Here is a 21,057-nt window from a genome sequence, read left to right as displayed (position 1 = left end):
CTGAACTACAAATGAACTGGACACAGTTTCCACCAGTAAGATGCCCTTGTCTGTGGCAGTAGAGTTAGAGGTCATTATCATACCATCAGTTGTCCTATATGTTACATTGGTCAACATCTGTTTCTTGTTTATTTTTCTACTTGAAAGCGTTGGTTGTCCATAAACAGTTGTAGATGTTGTTCTATTGTTCATGTGCCCTTTGGCAGCACCTACAAAGGTTGAATTGGTTAAAGATGAATTCTTAGATTTTTTATGTACCAAAACACTTCTGTCTATCAGGCGTTCAGTGACAACAGGTGAAGCTTGTGAAGAGCTTTTATGTACATGTTTGTGAGTGATCCGAGAGGACACTGAGATTGACAAAGTTACTTGGTCTTTTAAAGAAGTTAATGTAGAGGTTGTTTTATGCACATATTTTCTTTTTGTTCGTGAAGCTTTTTCAAGTGCAGGTGTTAAAATATCTGATATGTTTCTTGCAGTAGGTGATCTCACATCTGTCTGATTTAGAAACGTAGTAGCAGGAATGTCTAAAGAAGAAAAACAAAAGGGTCACAAATATTATCAAATTCAAGGTATCTGAAAATAAGCATTACAGCCCTTCTGTCCACAGCATTCCAAGCAGTCAATGCATGGGTAAAACATTTTCAAAAGGTTTGCCACAAGAAGGTCAGATATTGATCCAATATTTATCTTGATATTTATCTTACTATTAATCATATAATTATCACCAGGATCACTCATTATTAACAAGATCACCATCAAGAATACCTCCACCCAGGACTGGACTGACCATTGCTGCCTACACTTCATCACTGCACCCAACAGCTGCCTCTGGGTCCCCAAGGGCCCCCCACAGGAAATGGAATGAGATCACTGATGAGCAACTCGCCAAGACCACTGCCAAATCACCTCCACCCCCCAATGACGACGCCAATACCGCAGCAGGCAACCTCAACTCCTGGATCACCGAATGCACCAACTCCTTAGCCTCACTCAGAACGACTTCGGTCAAGCGCATCCCAAAGAAAGCCAGCTGGTTTACCACTGAACTCCAAGAATCCTGGCGAAGAAATAGAGAAACAGCAAAACCACTGAAGACCTCGCCTCCTTCAGGACCGCCACCACCCATCACCGACGTATCAAGAACACAAAGAAAGCCACACTCCATGAACACATCAATGCCTCCTTGCACAACACCAGAGAATTCTTCGTAATCAACAAGTTCACCAGTCCACCCTCTGAAGCCACCAACATCCTCCGTGGCAAGACCTCTGGGACAAACTGGCCACTTTTTCCACCGTAAGATAAAAGACATCTACAACAGCTTTCTCCTGCGGAACCCGTCCACCACCTGCGACTGACCTAGCCCCCAGAGCCCACCCAAACTCTCCACAGCTTGTCCACTCTCACCACAGACGAGACTGAAATCATCATAAACAGCATTCATTCCGGAGCTCCCATGGACCCCTGCTCCCACCACATCTACAACAGAGCTGTGCATCCATCGCTCCCGAACTCCGCAAGACGCCGAACCGCTCTATCGAAACAGCCTCCTTCCCAAAGACTGAAAACACACCGAAGTCTGCTCCCTCTTGGAGAAATCCACAGCTGACCCATCAGAGCTGAAGAATTTCCAGACCCTCTCACTGCTGCCTTACCCGGCCAAAGTCCTGGAAAAAGCCATAAATACACAGCTGCGACAATTCATCGAGGACAACTCACAAGATACCTCTCAGTCTGGCTCCCGCAGCAACCACAGCATGGAGACAGCTCTTTTTGCAGCCACCAATGACATCTGCACATTCCTCGTCCACAGCTACACCGCAACACCCATACTCCTTGACCTCTCAGCAGACTTCAACACGGTCTCCCACAGCACCCTATGCACCAGACTACACAATGCAGGAATTTGTGGAAAAGCCCTGCAAGGGGGTTGCTGTTTCCTCACCGGAAGATCAAAGAGAGTCAGGCTCCCACCCTTCATATCCAAACCAACAGAAGTCAGCTGCAGAGTGCCTCAGGGATCCTCCCTTGGGCCCAACGCTCTTCAACATCTACATGGCCCCGCTTGCACCCATCGTCAGAAGCCACGGAATGAACCTTGTGTCATACCCAGGTGACACACAACTCATCATATCTCTTACCGAAGACCCAGACAAAGCTAAGAGGAACTATCACACTGGAATGGAAGCTGTCGCCACTTGGATGAGGGAGACCTAACTCAAGCTCAACTCAAACAAGACGGAGCTCATCATCTTTGGAAACTCCACTTTAGCCTGGGATGACTCCTGGTGGCCCACATCACTCAGTGCCCCGCCTACTCCGACTGACCACGTGCGCAACCTAGGAATCACCCTCAATGCTTCCCTCTCGATGACCCAACAAGTAAACACAATCACCTCTTCCTGTTGGCACACCCTCCACCAACTCCACAAAATCTTCAAATGGATCCCTGACACTTGCCGCAAGTTAGTCACCCACGCCTTAGTCACAAGCAAGCTCGACTACGGCAGTGCACTCTATACCGGGCACCACAGCAAAGAACACCCAAAAATTAAAATTCATCCAAAATGCTCCCGCCAGACTCGTTGTGAACATCCCTAACCACAAACACATCTCCCAAAACCTGAGGAACCTCCATTGGCTCCCAGTGGAGAAGTGAATCAACTTCAAACTACTCACCCACGACTACAAGTCCCTTCACAACATCGGACCATTATACCTGAACCATTGCGTCTCCTTCTATAGCCCTGCCAGACCCCTCCACTGCTCCAGCAGGCACTGGCCGCCATCCAAAGCATCTGGAAAACCACTGCCGGAGGAAGATCTTTTGCCTACCTCGCAGCAAAGTGCCGGAACATCCTGTCACGCACCTCAGACAGAGCACATCACTCACTATCTTCAGGAAGAACCTCAAGACCTGGCTCTTCGAATGAGGCACAGACCCACCACTAGCACCTTGAGACCCTCAAGGGTGAGTAGTTGCGCTGTATGAAAACTGATTAATTTATTATAGTCTGTAGGAATTAAAGGAAGATACAGGTCTTGAGCAACATCACCAAATGTAATGAGAGGTTTTGGAATCCTAATAGTCATCAAATGTAATAAATGCCTACTGCTTTGCTTGTCATCTTTATTCAGTATTGTAAGTAGCTCCCAGAGCACAGTATATCTGTTTTACATCAAGTACATGCAGTGAAGCCTTCCATCAATTTAGTCATTCATCCTTTCACCAATCCACACATCTATTCTTCTAATCACTCAGCAGTAGTGTTATGACCAAAAAGCTACTAATGTTTGTAAAGAATATTTTTAGTGGATATGATGTTGCCCCACATAATACTCAGTTTATAAATATTCTCCAACTAGCAGTATTGATGAGATGGGGCCATACAACATCAATCACAAATAAAATGTTCACGTTTTTAAAATTCAGTCCTAAATTAGCCACACTAAATCTAAACATGAATAAAAAAAACTTTACTCTACAATTAGCTTTAGCTTGTTTATGCAATAATGTCATGTTACTGCAAAAACATTTAATATAGCAGTATATTGGGGAAGGTTCCTGCATCAAATAGGGTATTAAAGAGGTAATAATTGGTGATAAATGCTTGATGGAAATTAGCATGTAAACACAGTTTCAGCATAGTGTACTTATCTCTACATGGCATAAACCTACCTTGTGAGCAGATAACACTAGAGGCGGGTCACCATAAACGGATGCATACACTGAACACTTAAAGGATGGACAGACAGTTTGAAAGTGACCACTTTCAAACTCTAGACTCTTTAAGAAGAACTGGAGAAGAATAAACGGGTCGGTCCATTGTCTTATATTTTAGAATAAAGCATAAGATGAGTATCCTAATATCTAGATTTTCAGCAGAACCCCCACACAGGCCTTCTAGACAGAGCTGTTGGAATGAAAGGCTTATCTCAGCAAGTTGCCTTAGGTGGCATTGAAGATGCAAGTTGCAAGAATAGAGTAAGCTGTGATGCAGTGTGGGAACTCCCCCTTTCTGATGAGCATGGGATGTATATTTGCAGACAAACTAAAATGACATCTTTCATTTACAAGCATAAATTGTTACATCTTTCAATTACAAGCATAAATTGTTCCAGTTTAAATACCTATATCAAATGTTTTATATCCGTCAGAGACTGAAAAGGGCCTTAAGAACAAGCGATTGCTTCAGATGAGATGGGTGGATTTTATGCACTGGGCTCGGATTTGTCCTTTGGTTAACTCCTGCTGTGGACAATTGGGTTGCTCATGAATCAAATCTATGGTTGGCTAATTTGTGTTTAGGGCTAGTCATAGCGGCTTGCTTAACTTAAAGGTCACCGAAGAGAATCTAAAAAATATTGTTGCTGGCTTTTCTGATGCAGTAATGAAGCATTGTGTTTGCATAAGGGAAGAACTCAGGGCCTTGAGTCAATGGCTCAGTGCTCAATCTCCCTAAATGTCATGACTGAGAAGAAGATTATTTGAAACTAGCGATCCCTGGGATAGCAGGGATCCCTTTGTTGCGTATGTGTCAGATGGTGGTCACCCGAAGGGCACTGGTCATGGTATGCTGGACTGCGCAGCTCATCTATGGATTAAGCTGTAACAAAAGCTAGGTCAAGGGTTCAGCGGGGGCTGGGGAATGTTGGTCTAGGTAGTGTTGTTTTGTTGTACTCAAATAGTAAGTTGGTAGTATTGCGGTGAAACTATTGCCCAGAAAGGATTATTATCCCTAATTAATGGACCAGGAATTATTTTTTTATACAGAATGAAAACAGACATATTTTAATTTAATTTAAATAGGGTGGATGAAAATCACTCATTTTTACTTACTTCATTGTACGTGCAAAGTTGTCTTGGTTCACAGACATGGTTCTAGAAACAGATATTATCTTAGGAGAGCACTCATGGTACTGAAACAGTTTGCCCATATTACTTATCATTTTGCAGTCCTACATCTTGAAAAACAGTGACAACAGCGCCTGCTAGTTAGATACTAAGGTCCATAGTTAAACTTTTTCACGCAAAACTGTGCTAACGCAGTTTTGTGTCAAAAAGGTTTACCGCCTGCTAGCGCCATTCCATAACGCCAGCCGGCCCCATATTTAAGGAATGGCAGAAGCCGGCGCTAAGGGTGGGAAAATGTCAAGGAAAATGACATTAGCCGAGTGGGGGAGGCAGTACGGGGAAGGGGATTTTGCACTGAAAAATGATGTTAGGCTGGTTGGAACAAAAAAGAAATGCCTTTAACCAGCCTAGTGTCATTTCTCAAATGCGAAACCTACCATACAACATGACTCCTGTCTTAGAAAAGACAGGAGTCATGCCCACCACCCCTATGGCCAGCACAGGGGACAAGGGTCCCCGGGGCATGGTCATTGCACCCGGTGCCATGTAGGGGGGGCCCAGTTCAGGGCCCTGATGGCACTTTTAAAAATTAAACCAATACCTACCTATACTTACCTGGGATGGGGGTCCCCCATCCTCCGCTCTCCCTCTGGTGTGGTTTGGGGTGTCCCTGGGGCCTGGCGAGGGCACCCATTGGGCTTATTCCATGGTGTTCCTCCATGCAAATAGGCCCACAGGTCCCCTAATGCCTGCCCTGACCTAGGTGTTCAATATTTAGGTGCGCCTCCCTCCTGTACACAATTTTTGCGCCTAAATAAGGCGCCTGGGCCTAAGAGTCATTGTGTCCCTGGGAACTCCTACCTTGCATCTCTTTGACGCAAGGTAGTTTCCCGCTAGCAAAAAATGACTTTAACTCCAATATTTTGACGTTATACTAGTCTATCATCAAAATATAAATATGGAGATAGGTTTGCGCTGAATTAGGGTTAAAAAGAAAATGACGCTAATTTAGTGCAAACAGTGTATAAATCTGGGCCTAAGGGTGCTTCTAGATGTCTCTAGTGTAGGCACAAATGCAAACTGAAGACCGGATTTACAAGATAGTTGACGTATGCTTAATAAAAGGGGCACACTATTTATTACAAGATTATGACAACAGTATTATTTGGTGAATAACATTTTCAATTGGATCTGGTTAAGGCTGGTTAAGGCTCATAATTTTATTTTCTAAGAATCCTATACTTTTTGCTCGGTGTTGGAATTCCTCTTCTAACAATTTGGGTAAAATGTATCACAATACCACGGTCACGGAATGTGCGTACTGAAGGCTGCAGAGCTTGCTCTTTATTGATGCTCAAACTAGTCTACTCCAATGCATAATCTTTGTGTACATTTCCAGTGGCCCTGAATATACCTCTTTGGAGTCACGTAAATATTTTCTAAATTTATAGCAAATGGTAATAAGCATGTATCTGAGGGCAATAAACTTACCTGTGGCACTATTGATAGTTCTTGACAAAATCTTCTTTGGCACCTTGGGAGTGATGTTGGAATCGGGTATTGAATTTGTTGTTAACGCTGAGATTTTATATGCGTCGGGTGTAGGATGCGTCACTGTCGATGAACTTGGAGGACTCTGAAGAGCCCCTCCTGAAGAACTACTTCCTGATGTTGATACTTGTATGTGAGGCATCAGGGTCACGCTTTGTTTTTTAGATCTTGTGGAATTTGCTCTTTGCCGACTCCTAAAATCAGAAGCCACATATGACGGTTGCAAAGGTATGGTCTGTTGTTTCTCCAAGGATGGCCCTAGGGAGGAATAGTTCTCTTTCTCATCAGTAGATGGAGAATATTCTTTGACAGGCATCAGAGAACCTGCAGGAGCAGTAGGTGAAGGGTCCACCAGAGTGATGTTCACGTGTGGAGTCAAAGAAGAGGTCTCTATTGTAGCAGCTGCGGGTTTAGGGTTTGCATTGGTTATCACAGTTAATGGCTGCAGTGTTGTACTGGGCAGTGTAGTTGAAAGGGTTGGTGGCCCATACAGATGTGAAGATGTGGTTCTGTTGTCATGAATCCCCAGTGTGGCCCCTGCAGATGTTGGTGACTCCTCCTTTAAAGTCCATGTGAATCCTGAAGCACTGTCATGCACTCGGAGTCCCGAAGCAGCAGGCACAGCTTGCGTTAGATACATATCTACATGTGATTCAGTGGTCTGAAGTGATTCTACAGTTGATGAAACATGCTCACCAGCCAGAGAATTAGAAGCAGATGGTGTATTCTTTTTGTAGCCTGTCCTTCTCTTAGTTGTGTACTTTGACGTAGAAAGTCTTTTTCTTTTAGGTTTTCTAGGCTTGACTGTTAGATTATCCACTGCTATTGTTCCTGTAGATGACAACACGCTGTTAAGATAGCTCAGAGCTGGCAAAGTTGTAGTAGCTGAAGTGGCTAAAGAGAACAAACCAAAATAGTGGTTAAGAAAAATACATCAAAAGAGCAAATGATTCAGAAAGCTTTTTGTTTACAGCAGACATCGCAGTTTTAATATTTCAATTTTGCAAAATGTGTCCAGTTTTTTTAAACCCATACCTAAGATCCACTTGGCAAGTTTGCTAAGTAGAGAGCTAGGGAGGTTCACCTAGCCCCCTTTAAGAAGCTTTATAGGTAAAAGTTGCATAATTCAGGATTTGTTTTCTTTTCCATTAGACTTGTCAGCTTTAGGGTGGTTTTCCCCCAAACGTTTTGCTTTCACCCTCCACTTTTTACCGAATTTTATTTTTGTTGGCTCTAGTACTGCTGACCACTGATAAAGTGATTGTGCTATCGCACTTAAACATGGTAAAATTGGCTTACACATGATTGGCATGTTTAATTTACTTATAAGCCCCTTGTAGAGTGGTATATATTATACCCAGGGCCTTCACATTGAATATTTCTAGTGGGCTTGCAGCACTTATCGTGCCACCCACTAAAGTAGCCCCTTAAAGCATGTCCCAGTTCTGCCGAGCCTTAAACTCCCCTTTCATTGAATATACGTCACCCCTAAGGTAGGCCCTAAAAAGCCCATAGAGCAGGATGTATTGTATTTAAAAGGATGGACATGTACAAGACACTACATGTCCTGGTACTGAAAAACTCCTATATTAATTTTTCACTACTGTGAGGCCAGCCTACCTCTCTCATAGGATAACACTAGGTTGCCTTATTACATTTAATAAGTGCTATATTTTGCCTGGGAATAGGTTAACATTTCATGTTTGGTAACTGAGAAATTGTAATTTAAAACTCTCTGTAATGGTAAAGTCAGATTTTAAGTTATAATTTAGAAAATGCCACCTTTAGAAAATTGAAAATTTCCTGTCCTAACTATTTGGTGCTTTGCAGCCTGTTCCTGGGTCACATGACTGGGTGTAGTTGGCATCTGAACTTTGTGTATTCCTCCAAGACAGCCACAAAATAGAGGGATTAGGTTGCCTGAATGTGCCATCATTGGTTGGATGGAGGGACGGAGGTGGGCACAGACCCACTTGCCACCGAATACGCTAAATTCTGCCTTCACACAAAGGGCTTGTCACCCCTGCACTGTTTATGCCAGCTTGGAGCCAGGACAGCGGAAGCAAGAAACTTCAAGGACTTCACATAGAATTCTCTAGAAACTTCTCCTACTTTAAAGAAGGTACCAGGAATAAAAACAGGACACTCAGACCCACCCTTCAGTTCATTTTCTGGAGCTGTAGAAGGACTTTCAAAGAACTGCCTGCTGCTGTGGCCTGATGTGTACTACACAAGTCCACCTTGCTGCACCTGGAAGGACTGCTTTGGTGCCTCAAGCCTGCCTTGACCCCTCAGAGGCCTCCTCTGCTCCTTGAGCCCTTTCCACCACTTGAGGTCAGGACTACCACAGTGGCTCCAAGAGCTAGTTGTCTGCCTCCTGATCAAAACTCCAGGGTCAGAAAAGGCTCCAACCCTGTTGAACCCACACCTGATCCAGTCTGCGTGAGTCCTAAGCACCAAGTGGGGCCCCTCCAGTCCTGGACCCTTGGTGGTGGTGGTAAAGGTGCCCTGATAGCCAAAGATCAAAACCTGGTACTTCCAAAAACTGCTTCGACAACCGAGAGTAGACCGGGACCAACTTGCTCATCCATATGCCCTAGGTGCAGTGCCAGTCAGGCTGCATTCAGGGCAGTCCTGCTGTGTTCTTCTTCACAGAAGCAAATCCTGTTTGGTGGGCCTTCGCCAAAGGGGTATCTTGCCTTGTGGAACCCTTGTCAGCTACAGCCACCATCCACGTCCTGTTGGAGATTTTTGACATCCAAAACAGAGACTAATGGGCTTATTTACAATCCCCTCGCACCACCAGAGCCTCACCTTTTGTGACGCTCCAGAGGTGCTTTGCCCTGCTCCATATTCAACAAGCCAGAAATACGCCACTTATTGTGGCTTAACAAAGCCTTGTAAATATGGGCTGCCCTGATGCAGTTTTCTGGGGCAAAGGGCTGTGCAATGGATGCTGTTGTGGGGGTACCCACGCAACACCCACAGCTTTTTGATTCTACCCCAGATTTACAAGGAAATGTAAACCTGACGCAGCACCAAAAACTAACACCTCACCATGAGTGGTGTTAGAGTGATGCAACGAGAAGAAATACTTTTATTTCTCCTATTTATTTCTCTTTCTGTGTGCTGCACTATGCAGCGCACATAGAAAGAGACAATCACCATTAATGATAGTTTTTGTGCAGGAAGGTGTTGCAAGACAGGCATCCTTGCACCATGGCACAAGGGTGGCTGCATTGGTGCTAGGCAGGTGACTTAGTGGCAGTACAGTGGGGGGGACAGGGGTATGCCGTATTCTGGTAAATACAGCACATCCCTACATTTTGGAAATGATGCAGCTCAGCCAGCAAAATGGTTTGCGGCACTGCGCCATTTCCTCGTAAATGAGGCCCTAAATCTGAATGAAGAAATCTTCACCGCGACTTCGTCCGGCGGCTAACCGATGAAGATGCCTCCTTCTCCAACATTGACTGCAGCCTTGCCCCGTTGAATGTTACCTTCTCAGACAACTTTTCTCAAAATGTCTTCTATGTCCAAAGGTAAGCGCCAACCAGGCTCAGCCCACTCTTTGTATATGACCCGTACTCCATCGCGGTCAGCCATATTTTTCAACTTTGACACAGTCTTACATGATTTGATGTCTGTGTTTGGCGCTTTGATCTTTTAGGTGTTAGTTTTTGCCTTCAACTTTAAAAATTCATACCTCCGGTTCTACTGATTGAATTTTTATCTTTTTAATTCAAGTAATTTAGGAAAATGCACTCTATTTTTCTAAACTGGTATGGGATTTTTCTTGTGATGTGTTTTCATTTTATTATTGTTTGTTTGCTGCATAAATATTTTACCAATTGCCTCTAGGTTGAGCCTGGCTGCTTTTGTGCCAAGCTACCCCGGGTTAAGCACAGGTTAAAATACTGACTTTTGTTGTTTACCCTGAACGGGATTGTGGCTGTTGCTTGAACTGGGTTAACACCCCACTCAGCCAACAACCCAACAAACCATTTCTTACATTTTCTAAAAGCAAAAAAAGAGTTATAAATCTCTATGGCAATGTTAAAATTTATAAATGTGAATTTTGTCCGGTCCAAGTAGAATACATCCATATTTACTGCAGGAAAGAAATTCTTTTTTGGAATAGCAGAGAAATATGTAGGGTCAGACTGCAATTTTAAGAGTCAGAAGATTAGCTGAGATAAAGTGTAGCGTCACAGAAAGAATATAGGATGGGTTGCAGCAGAAAGCATATGGACATCTGAACAGACTACTGTGGATTACAAAGTATTTTACTGTTTGCATTAGCAGGGTTTGTAATGAGCGTGTCAGCAGAACAGTACCTTTATGCCTGTCAGAGATGCGTACACACCTAGGCCCATGCTTATGGGAAAGTTGTGCAGTGCAGTCCAGCAAGTCACCTTACTGCACTGGACTGCGTCACTGGGAAAGGGCAGGAGTGCAGCTTACTTAAGGCATATGGCACATCCCTGTCCCCCCACGGTGCTGGCACACAATGGGCTGCCTAGCGCTAACCCAGGCACCCTTGCACCATGGTGCAACGGTGACTGCTCTGCATGCAGGATTGTTTTTGGGCACACCTTTTCATCATAGTGCAATGGTGTGTGCATGATGTCTAGTGTAGGCATTGTACTGGAAGAGTCCAGTTTCAGGACAACATTTTATGGGCCTGATTTAGAGTTTGGCAGATGGCATTACTCCATCACAAAACTGATGGATATCTCGTCCACCGTATTACGATTCCATTATATCCTATGGAGATCGTAATACTGTGGATGGGATATCCATCGTGTCTGTGACAGAGTAACCCATCCGCCCGTCCCACACTTTAAAACTGCTCCTACTTTGGATGCGTGATGTACGGTGCAGCTTACAAGCAAAGTCAGAAAAGTTTGAAGAAATAAAAACAATTTTCTTTTGAACACCTGACTCAAAGAGACATTATTGTTTGGTGCAAAACTGTGTCTACTATCAGTTTTCACTTTAAGGCAATTTCCAGTGCACAACTTGTTCTAAATTCGCAATAAAGAAATTGCACCAGTTTGCGTTACTTTGGTTATGCACACATAGCTCAGAATATTAGTAAATTTGGCCTGTGATCTGCATGCTTAAGAGCAGGCACTTACCGTAACCAGCAAAGATGACTTTAAATACCTTCCCAAAACCTGGGGATATTTGTGCCGCCACACAGTAAACCCTGAAGAGCTATATGTCAAGACAATCAGTTGTCCATTCAGAATTAATATAGATGACCAGAAACCAACTCATGTATACAAAGAGTACGTAAAGTTGTATTATTAATTTTTAAAGCAAAGTAAATAATGACCTGTATTTTTGTATTCGATACCCATTCATACACACAGACATTCTAAAAAAGAACACAAAAAATAAGATGTCAATCATGAAACATGAAACCAAATATAGATGAACACATTTCCTGTTAAGCACAGCCAAGAAGCTGAGAACACAATGAAAGATCATTTTGAGGGATGTTAGCATCCTCCACCCATTAAGCGGCACAGCAGGACCAACTTTAGCGCTGGTGGCTCATGCTGCAACAATATTTTTGAGCATCCCCCCCACATGACCTCCTCCTCCATAGAATACCTCACTATCACTCTCCAACTTTGCCCTTCATCTCTCTATAGCCCCTCCCTCATATGTATTTCATTTGTTTTATAGCGTCTCTCATAGTGTGTAGGTTGTCACAGCACTTTACATCACACACAGATACAGAGACAAGAATCATAAGTGTGTACATCAGTGTGTAGAAAATGTTACATAAAACAAAGGGGATTACAAGATGTAGGATTCACGTCATCAATACTGGTAGGCATTTTTTAAGAGTGCTTGGTCTGGCTAAGAACAAAATCTGGATTCAAAATGTAACACAGTGATTAGGGTTGACTTTGCTAATAATAATTTATTTCTACCCAAACAAACACTTTTTAGCAAAATTAGGATAATGTAAGACTGGTAAAATAGTCTATAGCTTTCTAATCTGTGTCATGCAGTTTGCATGCAGCTCTTTTATGGCAGTTCATAGCTCACTGTGCTTTATTACGACTGTAACTTATGAACTGCAATCAACAAGAGGATCTCTGTGGGAAAAATAGCAGTAATCCACTGAGGTTTAGAGGAGTCAAAACTACAACTAGACCAAACTCTGAGCCCTCTCTAGCAGGAACATTAATCCCCAGAGTTATCTTGACATTTGTACTATTGTCTAAAAACTGTTGGATATAAAAGGAACCCTCCAGCAGGAGCTTTTAAACCCATAACAATTTCAAAAACACAGTGCTGCCCTCCCAGGGATTAACCAGCCCAGAGAACAAAACTGGCCCCCAGAAACATAACTGGTTCCCAATATTCCAGCCTCCCAGGGAAATGCCCAATGCCCAGTCCAGCCTTGATCTCCAGCAAAGAGTAGACAATTAAATAAAGCCTCCTCACCCCTCCCTGTGAACTAAAAAGTGGGTTCACTGTGTGCTTCACTGTCCCATACAAACCCTGGAAGTATTTGAGCATATCGGTGGCCCAGATGAACAGATCAGTGGAACCTCGTTTATGGCACTGGCTATGCACACTGTAGGAGTAACAAGGGGTTAGAACTTAACCCAGGGGACTCTCCCCAGACCCCTTCTGCAACTCACAGAGTTCTCACAAACCCCTTCCTTTAGCAGTCATGTGTTTTCAGAAGCCTAGGAAAACTCTAAGTGGATCCCTTCAGAAGGTATCTATGGTGGATAGCCTGGGGTTCTCTAGAGAGGGCTGCACATGCCAGTGAGTACTGCCTGCCTCTGCACAACCTGACCACAGAGGGAGCTACTGGACACCATGCAATCTACTCAGCTGCTTGCTCTCCACAGTGCTTGCAGCTACACTTCTTGGATGCTCTTGCCCGTATCTGGCTGGACCACCAGTCCAGGCACTGCAGCGGAATCGCTTGATCCATCTGTAACTGGGACGTTTGCTGTGGACTTGAACTGGAGCAGCTCAGAGCCTTCCAGCAACTTGGCCTATGGATTAGAACCTCAGGTGCCTTTCCAGGCAGGTCTTCAGGCCTCAATGTTCGAAGTCTTTGGCAACCTACTTGGGTGGCAAGCTACTTGAGTACCTTATGCTGAACCTGGCAGAGTTGAATTGCCACAAGGAACTCTTTTCTACCTGATTCGAAGTTGGTCAGTGTTGTTGCACCCAGTTTTCATTTGTTGTGGAGCACAAAATTCAAACTTACCTGGTTGCAATTCTTTCTGTAAAAATCATATGAGGCTTTGGCTGCTGCAGCAGCCAAGGCTCTTTCCACATTTGTTTTTGGTAGGTGGTCCCATTCCCTCCCCTATTCCCACAACCCCTCCCTCCACAAACCCACATAGGGATTGCAGGATACATTTACCACCTGCTCAAAGCATAACCTTTGAGTTAAATTCCATGGAACTGGATTATTCCCCATTCCAAGCTGTAGAATGGCAAGGGGATCTGGTATGGGAGAGGAAGGTGAGGGTAGGATGGGAAGTGAACCTGAAGGAAGGAAAGGGTGTAGCCTCTTTCTACTATTTTAAGGACCCACTAATCTAAAATGAGCACCTTCAAGGCCAACAGGAAGGAGAACATCAGCCCCATCACAGGCTCCATATGAGTTTGAGACTGCTTTCTGGAGGTGCAGGTGAAGAACACGAGGACGAGGAGACTTGCTGGGAAGCTCTGTTGTCCTTTCTTCTCACTCTGCCCCTGTACTGATGAACCAGTAGATTCAGGGCTGCTGTATTTATGGCTGATAGTGTTGCATCTGGTGAAAGGAGAAACCTCTGGTGAATCCTCAAAATTGGTAAAATTGTCTGTAATCCCACTGAGTCTGGGTTTGCTGGAGACCCAATAAGCATTTTGCAGCATTGCAGGTCCAAATCTTTCTAAAGCTGTATCAGCCTTTTCCAAAGCAGTTTTGCTCCATCAAATGGCAGATAAATCAGGCTAACCTGTACATCCATGGAAAAGCCTGATGTTCTGTGCAAGCATGATGTCTGAAGGAGACCAAAGTACCCACGATATGGTCACAGAATCCACTGTGTCAAGGCCTCACTTGCTGATGTGCCTAGACGTGTACTGTCCATCCAAAAGAACTTCTTAAAAATACTCTCCGAAATCTTCAGGTATGGCATGATGCACCATCAATTGGGCCCTGCCGAGCAGGGCATGGGTATAACGAGCCAGTAGCTGCATGCATTCAATAGTTTCAGGACCATGAAGCTTGACAAGAAGATCTTCTTCCCCAAGGTTTCAAGACATCTGGATTCCCTATCGGAGGGAGCTGTAGTTAATGTTACTTATGTCTGTCTGAAGGAACAAGAAGCTTAGAGAACCAAACTTTCTGGTGAAGGGTGGGTAGAGAGAAAGGGCAGGGCTCAAGAGCTGGATGCTATCACCTTGCTACAAGCCAGTTGACGCCTGGGGCAGATAATGGTGTCTCCAGTGCTGCTAAGACCGGTTCCAGTAAGGTGTTAATGAAGGGTAACATTGACTCTAAGGTTGGCTAAGCTGTGAGAAGATCCTCAATGAGGGCATTTGTTTTCTCTTCAACTGACTGGAGCCAGAAATTGAGAAATTCTGATACCTTTCTGACTACAGAATGGAGGGACATGACCTCAGATGTTGGTAATCGAGCAGGGAACTCTATTTCTATTGCTGGTGTGGTGTCAGGGCACTGGCAGAGGATCTTCCATGGATTTCAGAAGGATTGGCAGCCTCATCATCTCCACAAGGTAATAGTTTGAAGAATAAGAATCAGATGTCATGTATCCTTTGCCTGCAGTTTTGTTCCTCCATAAGCCTTCAAACTTTCCTTTTAGGGACATGCTAAGTCGGGTGGCTCAGTGGGAGGGGTACAGGTGGAGGAGGTGCTGATGTGTCCAAGCATAGATCCGGTGGTGGTGACAGAGGTAGTGCCTGTGGCTTCTGTACCAGCCACTGCATTGATGGAGGGATCATGTAGCTGGTCGCTGGTGTAAAAGCTGGAGTCGGGCCACTGCTCCAATGCCGGATGGAGCGATAGGCAGGAACAAAGGGAGGGATAAATGGGATGACACTCCCAATGGATTCAAGGCCCTGGTGAAAATACAGAACATTGCATCAAGAGATAATGCTGCATCTGTGCTGGGTATCAGGAATTCTGGGAAGAATAGAGAAATGGTGCAGGGATTCCTGATGTCAATGTAGTCGGTGCAGATGGATCTAGCGGAAGGATGCTGGTGCCAGTGAAGTCAGGATAATGGGCTGGAAGATTGTGTCCAGCTGAGGTGCAGGCACAGAGACGCCTGAAGCATGGTCCTGGTTCTACTAACTCCAGCTCCGAGAAATAAATTATGTGGGGGACAGGGGTTGTTAAAGGGACGTACCTCTTCCCAATAACGTCTTCTGCTTCATCTGTATTTCTTCCTAGTGTCTGAAGAAGTAGGGGACTTTGAATGAGGTCCTGATTAGGGGAGACAGCTCCTCTTCTTGTTGCAGGTCCAGGCCATGAAGAGTTTTTCCCTCTCTTTCCCTAATGGCCTCTGGATTCATATAGAGGCAAGAGTCCCAGTGACCCACATTGTGGTCGGGCTTCAAGAACCACAGAGATGAAATGGGGTTCAGTGATGGACATCAGCACATCGTAGCCCCTGCAGTACTTAAAGCCAGTGCACCTGGGCAGAGACATAGCACTGCACACTTTGTCCAAGTTTATTCTCAGGAAAGACTCATCACTCTCAAGAGGCAGCGAGCCCTGGATCCGCATCAAAGTCACGGAAAAAGGGAACTGATGTTGTTGCATCACAGTGTTAACGTCACCTGACCCCTTTTCCAGCGTTGTTCTCAAGCCAGTGTCCCCTACTGGTGACGTGAGAGTTTTGAAGTTTCAGGATCCAGTCTTACAGCTAGGAATATTCAACAGGTGCCAAATCTACAGGTAGAAGTATCCATCAGAAAGACTATTATCTACTTTTAGGAGGAAGGAAAGGCTTTTGTTCAGAGCATGAAATATATCTGTGCATATTTGTATACTATTTAAAGAGGGTAGGAATAATGACTCTTTCTTACTTAGTTCATTGTACATGCAAATTAATTTTGTGCCAAACAAGAAGGTTCTTAAAACATATGTTATTTTAAGAGGGCACTTTAGGAACGAAAAGTGGTGCACGTATTACTTATCATTTTAAGGTCTTACGTATGAATCTCACACATACCAAAACATAAACTGAAGACCAGAACTAAGAGATAACCTGCATGTCCTCAATAAAAACGACACATCCTTTATTACAAGATTATGACAACAATATATTCGGGGAATACCATTCCCGATTGGATCTGGTGAATGCTCATACTTTTATTTTTTATGAACAATATATTTTTTGCATAGTGTTGGAACTCCTGTCCTATCAATGTGGGTTAATATGTAACACCACCACATAATGTGCTGTAGGAAGACAGCATAGTTTGCCTTTTTTCATGTCTAATCTACCTTGCTTAATTACAGTGGCCCTGATTATAACTCTCTGGAGAACATTCTGAATAAAGTAAATATTTTTTTAAATTAAGACCAATGATGAGAAGCATGTACATGAGGCTAATAAACTCACCTCTGGCACCACTGATTTTGGTCGACAGAGCCTTCTTTGGTAACCTGGGAGTGATGTTGGAGTCGGGTGTAGAAGTTGTTGTGAACGTAGAAACTTTATTTTCATTGGGTGCAGAATGAGTGACTGTCGAAGAATCTGGAGGATTCTGGAGGGCCCATGCTGAAGGATCTCCTCCTGATGTTGATGTTGGTGTGGGAGCTATCATGGTCACACTATGCCTTGTAGATTCGGTTGAATTTTCTCTTTGCCAACTCATAACATTAACAGCCACATCTGATGTTTGCAAAGTTATGGTCTGTTGTTTCTCCAAGGATGGCCCTAAGGAGGAATACTTCATTTTTCCATCAGTAAATGAAGAAACATCTTTGACAGATTTAAGAGTAGATTCAGCAAAGGTAGATGAAAGGTCCACCACGGCGATGTCTACGTATGGAGGAGTGGGGGAATAGGTCTCTATTGTGGCAGCTGTGGGTTCATGACTTGCATTGGTTACCACAGTTAAAGACTGCAGTGTTGTACTTGGCAGTATAGTTGAAAGGGTTGGTGGCCCATACGGAGGTGCAGATGTGGTTCTGTTGTCAGGAAATGCAATAGTGGCCCCTGCAGATGTTGGTGACACCTCTTTTGAAGTCCATGTGAATGCTGAAGAGTCCACTTGTACTAGAAGTCCTAGATTAGCAGGCACAGCTTGTGTTGATCCAGTGGCCGGAGTGGAGTATGCAGTTGAGGAAACATGTTTGTCACCCAGGGAATAAGAAGCAGATGTTTTATTCTTTTTGTATCCAGTTGTCCTCTTTCTTGCGTTCTTCCATATAAGCAATCTCTTTCTTTTAGCTTTTCTAGGCTTCACTGTTATATTATCCAATGCTCTTGTTCCTGTAGGTGTTAACACACTGCTAAGGTTGCTCTGAGCTAGCAAAGTTGTAGCAGCTGAAGTGGCTAAAGGGAACAAACAGAATTAATATGTTAAGAATAAATACATTAAAAAACTGTAAATGATTGAAAACCCTTTTTGTTCTCAGCAGACTTCTATTCTATATTTTACAAAATATGCCATTCTCGTGTTAATCCATACCTAAAATCAACCTAACAAGAATGCTAAATTGAAAGCTTGTCGGGTTTGACCAATCCCTATAAAAAGTCGATAGGTGAAGATTTGTTAGTAAAGACCAGATGTAATTTTTTTCTAAAAGCAAAAAAGACACTTATATATCTAGGACAATGTTAATATTTTTAATAAAATGTTTTCAAATTCTCAGTAGTTACGAAACTTATAGAATAAATATGCTTTGTTGTTACTGTTAGGCACGATTCATAAGTAGCTCCTCTAGTTAAATAAGTGTGCTATACGAGTATAACACATCCATCTACTAGTCCATGCAGTCACCAATTACACGGCTAGCAGAAGAATGTTTAAGTGGGATATCTTACAAGTTGTACTACTAATGTCTCATCAAACCTGAAGCCTGCCTTCATAAGGTTCAATTTCTATCTTTCCTGCAGAAAGGAATGCCTTATTATTAAAAAAAGGAATAGCCTATTGTTAAATACTGAGGAAATATAACATCATGTTATAAAAGTACACAAATTAACTTAAAATACTGCAACTCTTAAAAGTCTGTGTTTGTACAATATAACTTAAATCTCAATATATTATATTCCTTACCATATATTCCCTCACTATATGATCATGTATCTATATATTTATTACTTTAGTCCTACTGTGCAAGAGGGAAAAAACTCTGTTGAAAGCTGTACTCTGTCACCATCACCCTATACCTCTATCAATCTATCCTCTTTCTTCACTCTCTGACTCAGCCCAAAACCATTGCACTACCATGATCTCCAAAATAACCCTTCCAAGACTTTTCCCTCCTCGACCCCTAATGGCTCACCTCCAAACCTCCTTCTACTGCTATGATCTCCCAAACAACCATACTAAATTCTCCCTCATTTATCTCTCCTTTAAATCATCCTAACCCCCATTTTACTACTATGATCTCCCCAATCCCTTTCTACAAACTCTTCCATCCTCCATCTCTCCTTTACTCATCCCAAATCTCAACTTGCTACTATGATCCGCCATTTAACACTTCTGGATGCTTCCCTCCTCCATACCTCCATTCTTCTATTCAATCCAACTAACAGGCTCACGTCCTCCGCTGGAATTAAATCATCCTCCCTATACTAATACTAATACTGTACTCATATTCCCCTATACTAATCCAACACTAATCCTTTTGGGTTCCAGAGTAGCGCCTTACTTGCCGAAAAAGTGCTTTGATGCCTCGTCAGGGGTAGTAAGTGCCATATAAACACAATTACATTTACAATTATCTGTAATGGCAAAGAAACATATTTTTTCATTGCAGTTGTTTAGAGTCAAAGCTTAGCTGATATCAGATGTAGAGTCATAGAGAGCATATAGCATGGGGGCGCAGCAGAAGGTGGTTGGACTTCTAAACTCAGCTCAGTTGTCGCTAATAATAAAACTGACACCTCTTGACCCTTAGCATTACAGTCTTACTTCTTACAGTTACCCTACCTCAGCCCTATATTACGGCTTGCTTTGTCCATATTTCTTATTATATATGACTTTGTCAATCATGCTTTCTTTAATCATGCATTAAGTTTTTCAGAATTAATTGAATTCACACGTATCCCGAAGCTTTGTGATTCAGACACGTATCCCTTAAAATAAGTCTACACTTGAAAAAACACATTACTGAGTGGAAGACGCTCACCTGTAGCACCAATGATGGTGCTCAGCAATTCCTTCATCTGTGCTATGTGATCAATGTTGAAGTCATTTGTAGACTTTGCTACCAATGTAGAGTTATTTGTAGTAGGTTCTGATTGGTTGACTGAAACTGAACTCTGAGGATTCTGGAATATGTGCACTGAAGTACTCATCCCTTCTCCAGGCATTTTGACTGCTTTTGAGACTGCCAAGGTGGGAACCATGAATGTACTCTGATGCTGGAATGTGGATGTATTTTCTTCTAATAGACCAGATTGGGTAGACACATCAGAAGTTTGTGAAGTTGGACTTTGCTTTGATACTAAGGTAGGAACTATAGTTGAATAGTTCTCTTTTCCATCAGTAAATGCAGAGGCCCCAGTGGTGGGGCTGGGAGGACTTGCATCTGAACTGGGTGAATTTGTCATTTTTGAGATCTCCACTGGTGTAGGAGCAGAGAAGGGAGGAATCATCATGGCAGATGCAACCTCGGATGCTGTACTGGTTAGAACTGCTGAAGACAGAGATAATATATTGGGCTCTATAGTTGAAAGAGTAAGTTGATCATACACCGAGGTAGATGTGGATCTTTTCTCAACCGCATCCTGAGCAGCTGTGGTAGATGTTGCTGTAGTTGGCTCAGCAATCGTAGGCTCTGAATATGATGAGGAGCTGTGATTTAACAAGACCCCAGGAGTGAATAGTAAATATTGTGATGGAATTGTTGCTGTATGTGTTTCAGTGACTTCAGATGACTCTGCTGTTGAGGTACTCAGTTTGTCAGGAGGAGATGAGTACACAGAGGTTACATTCTGCACTGAGACAGTACCGTTGTTTGTCTCATACCCCCACGTTGTTGTCAATGTTGTCCTAGCTGTTTCAGTCAAATGCATGAAATTCACTGATGCTCTTGTTTCCGCAGTTGACAGGATTGTGTTACGATTGGTTGATGCAGTCCCTGTGGTAGCCTCTGAAATTGACAAAGGAGCACGATGACTTAGTGTTTAAGTGAAAGATACAAAAACACAAAATAGGAAGCAAAATAATTCATTGCAGACCAGGATTTGGCAAAACCTAATATTGCACACTTCATACTATTCAACAGGTATATACAGTGATGCTGTTTTTCTTTGGCTCGTGGATGCAGGTGGCTCAACAGACCACTTTATGTGGCCTTTCTCTGTCCAAATATCTGTTCTGGCTGAAATAGTTTACCAGCATGAGAACAAGGTAAACAGGTCTTTAGTTACAGTAACGGTAAGTCAATATACAGAAATAGA

General features: G+C 43.3%; 1 protein-coding gene across 1 annotated transcript; it reads right to left on the bottom strand.

Annotated features, from left to right (window-relative positions):
* Positions 1 to 989: 989 nt before the first annotated feature.
* LOC138265050 (uncharacterized) lies at positions 990 to 19,965 on the bottom strand. The gene is made up of 4 exons (XM_069212598.1): positions 19,782 to 19,965; positions 17,038 to 17,976; positions 6,350 to 7,303; positions 990 to 1,060 (listed from the first exon to the last, which is right to left on the bottom strand). The coding sequence occupies exons 1-4, from the start codon at positions 19,963 to 19,965 to the stop codon at positions 990 to 992; spliced, it is 2,148 nt and encodes a 715-aa protein (XP_069068699.1).
* Between the last annotated feature and the right edge of the window lie 1,092 nt (positions 19,966 to 21,057).

This window comes from Pleurodeles waltl, chromosome 11, assembly GCF_031143425.1.
Source record: "Pleurodeles waltl isolate 20211129_DDA chromosome 11, aPleWal1.hap1.20221129, whole genome shotgun sequence".
In the NCBI taxonomy this organism is placed as follows: Eukaryota; Metazoa; Chordata; class Amphibia; order Caudata; family Salamandridae; genus Pleurodeles; species Pleurodeles waltl.
This window is presented reverse-complemented; position numbering and strand designations above follow the sequence as displayed.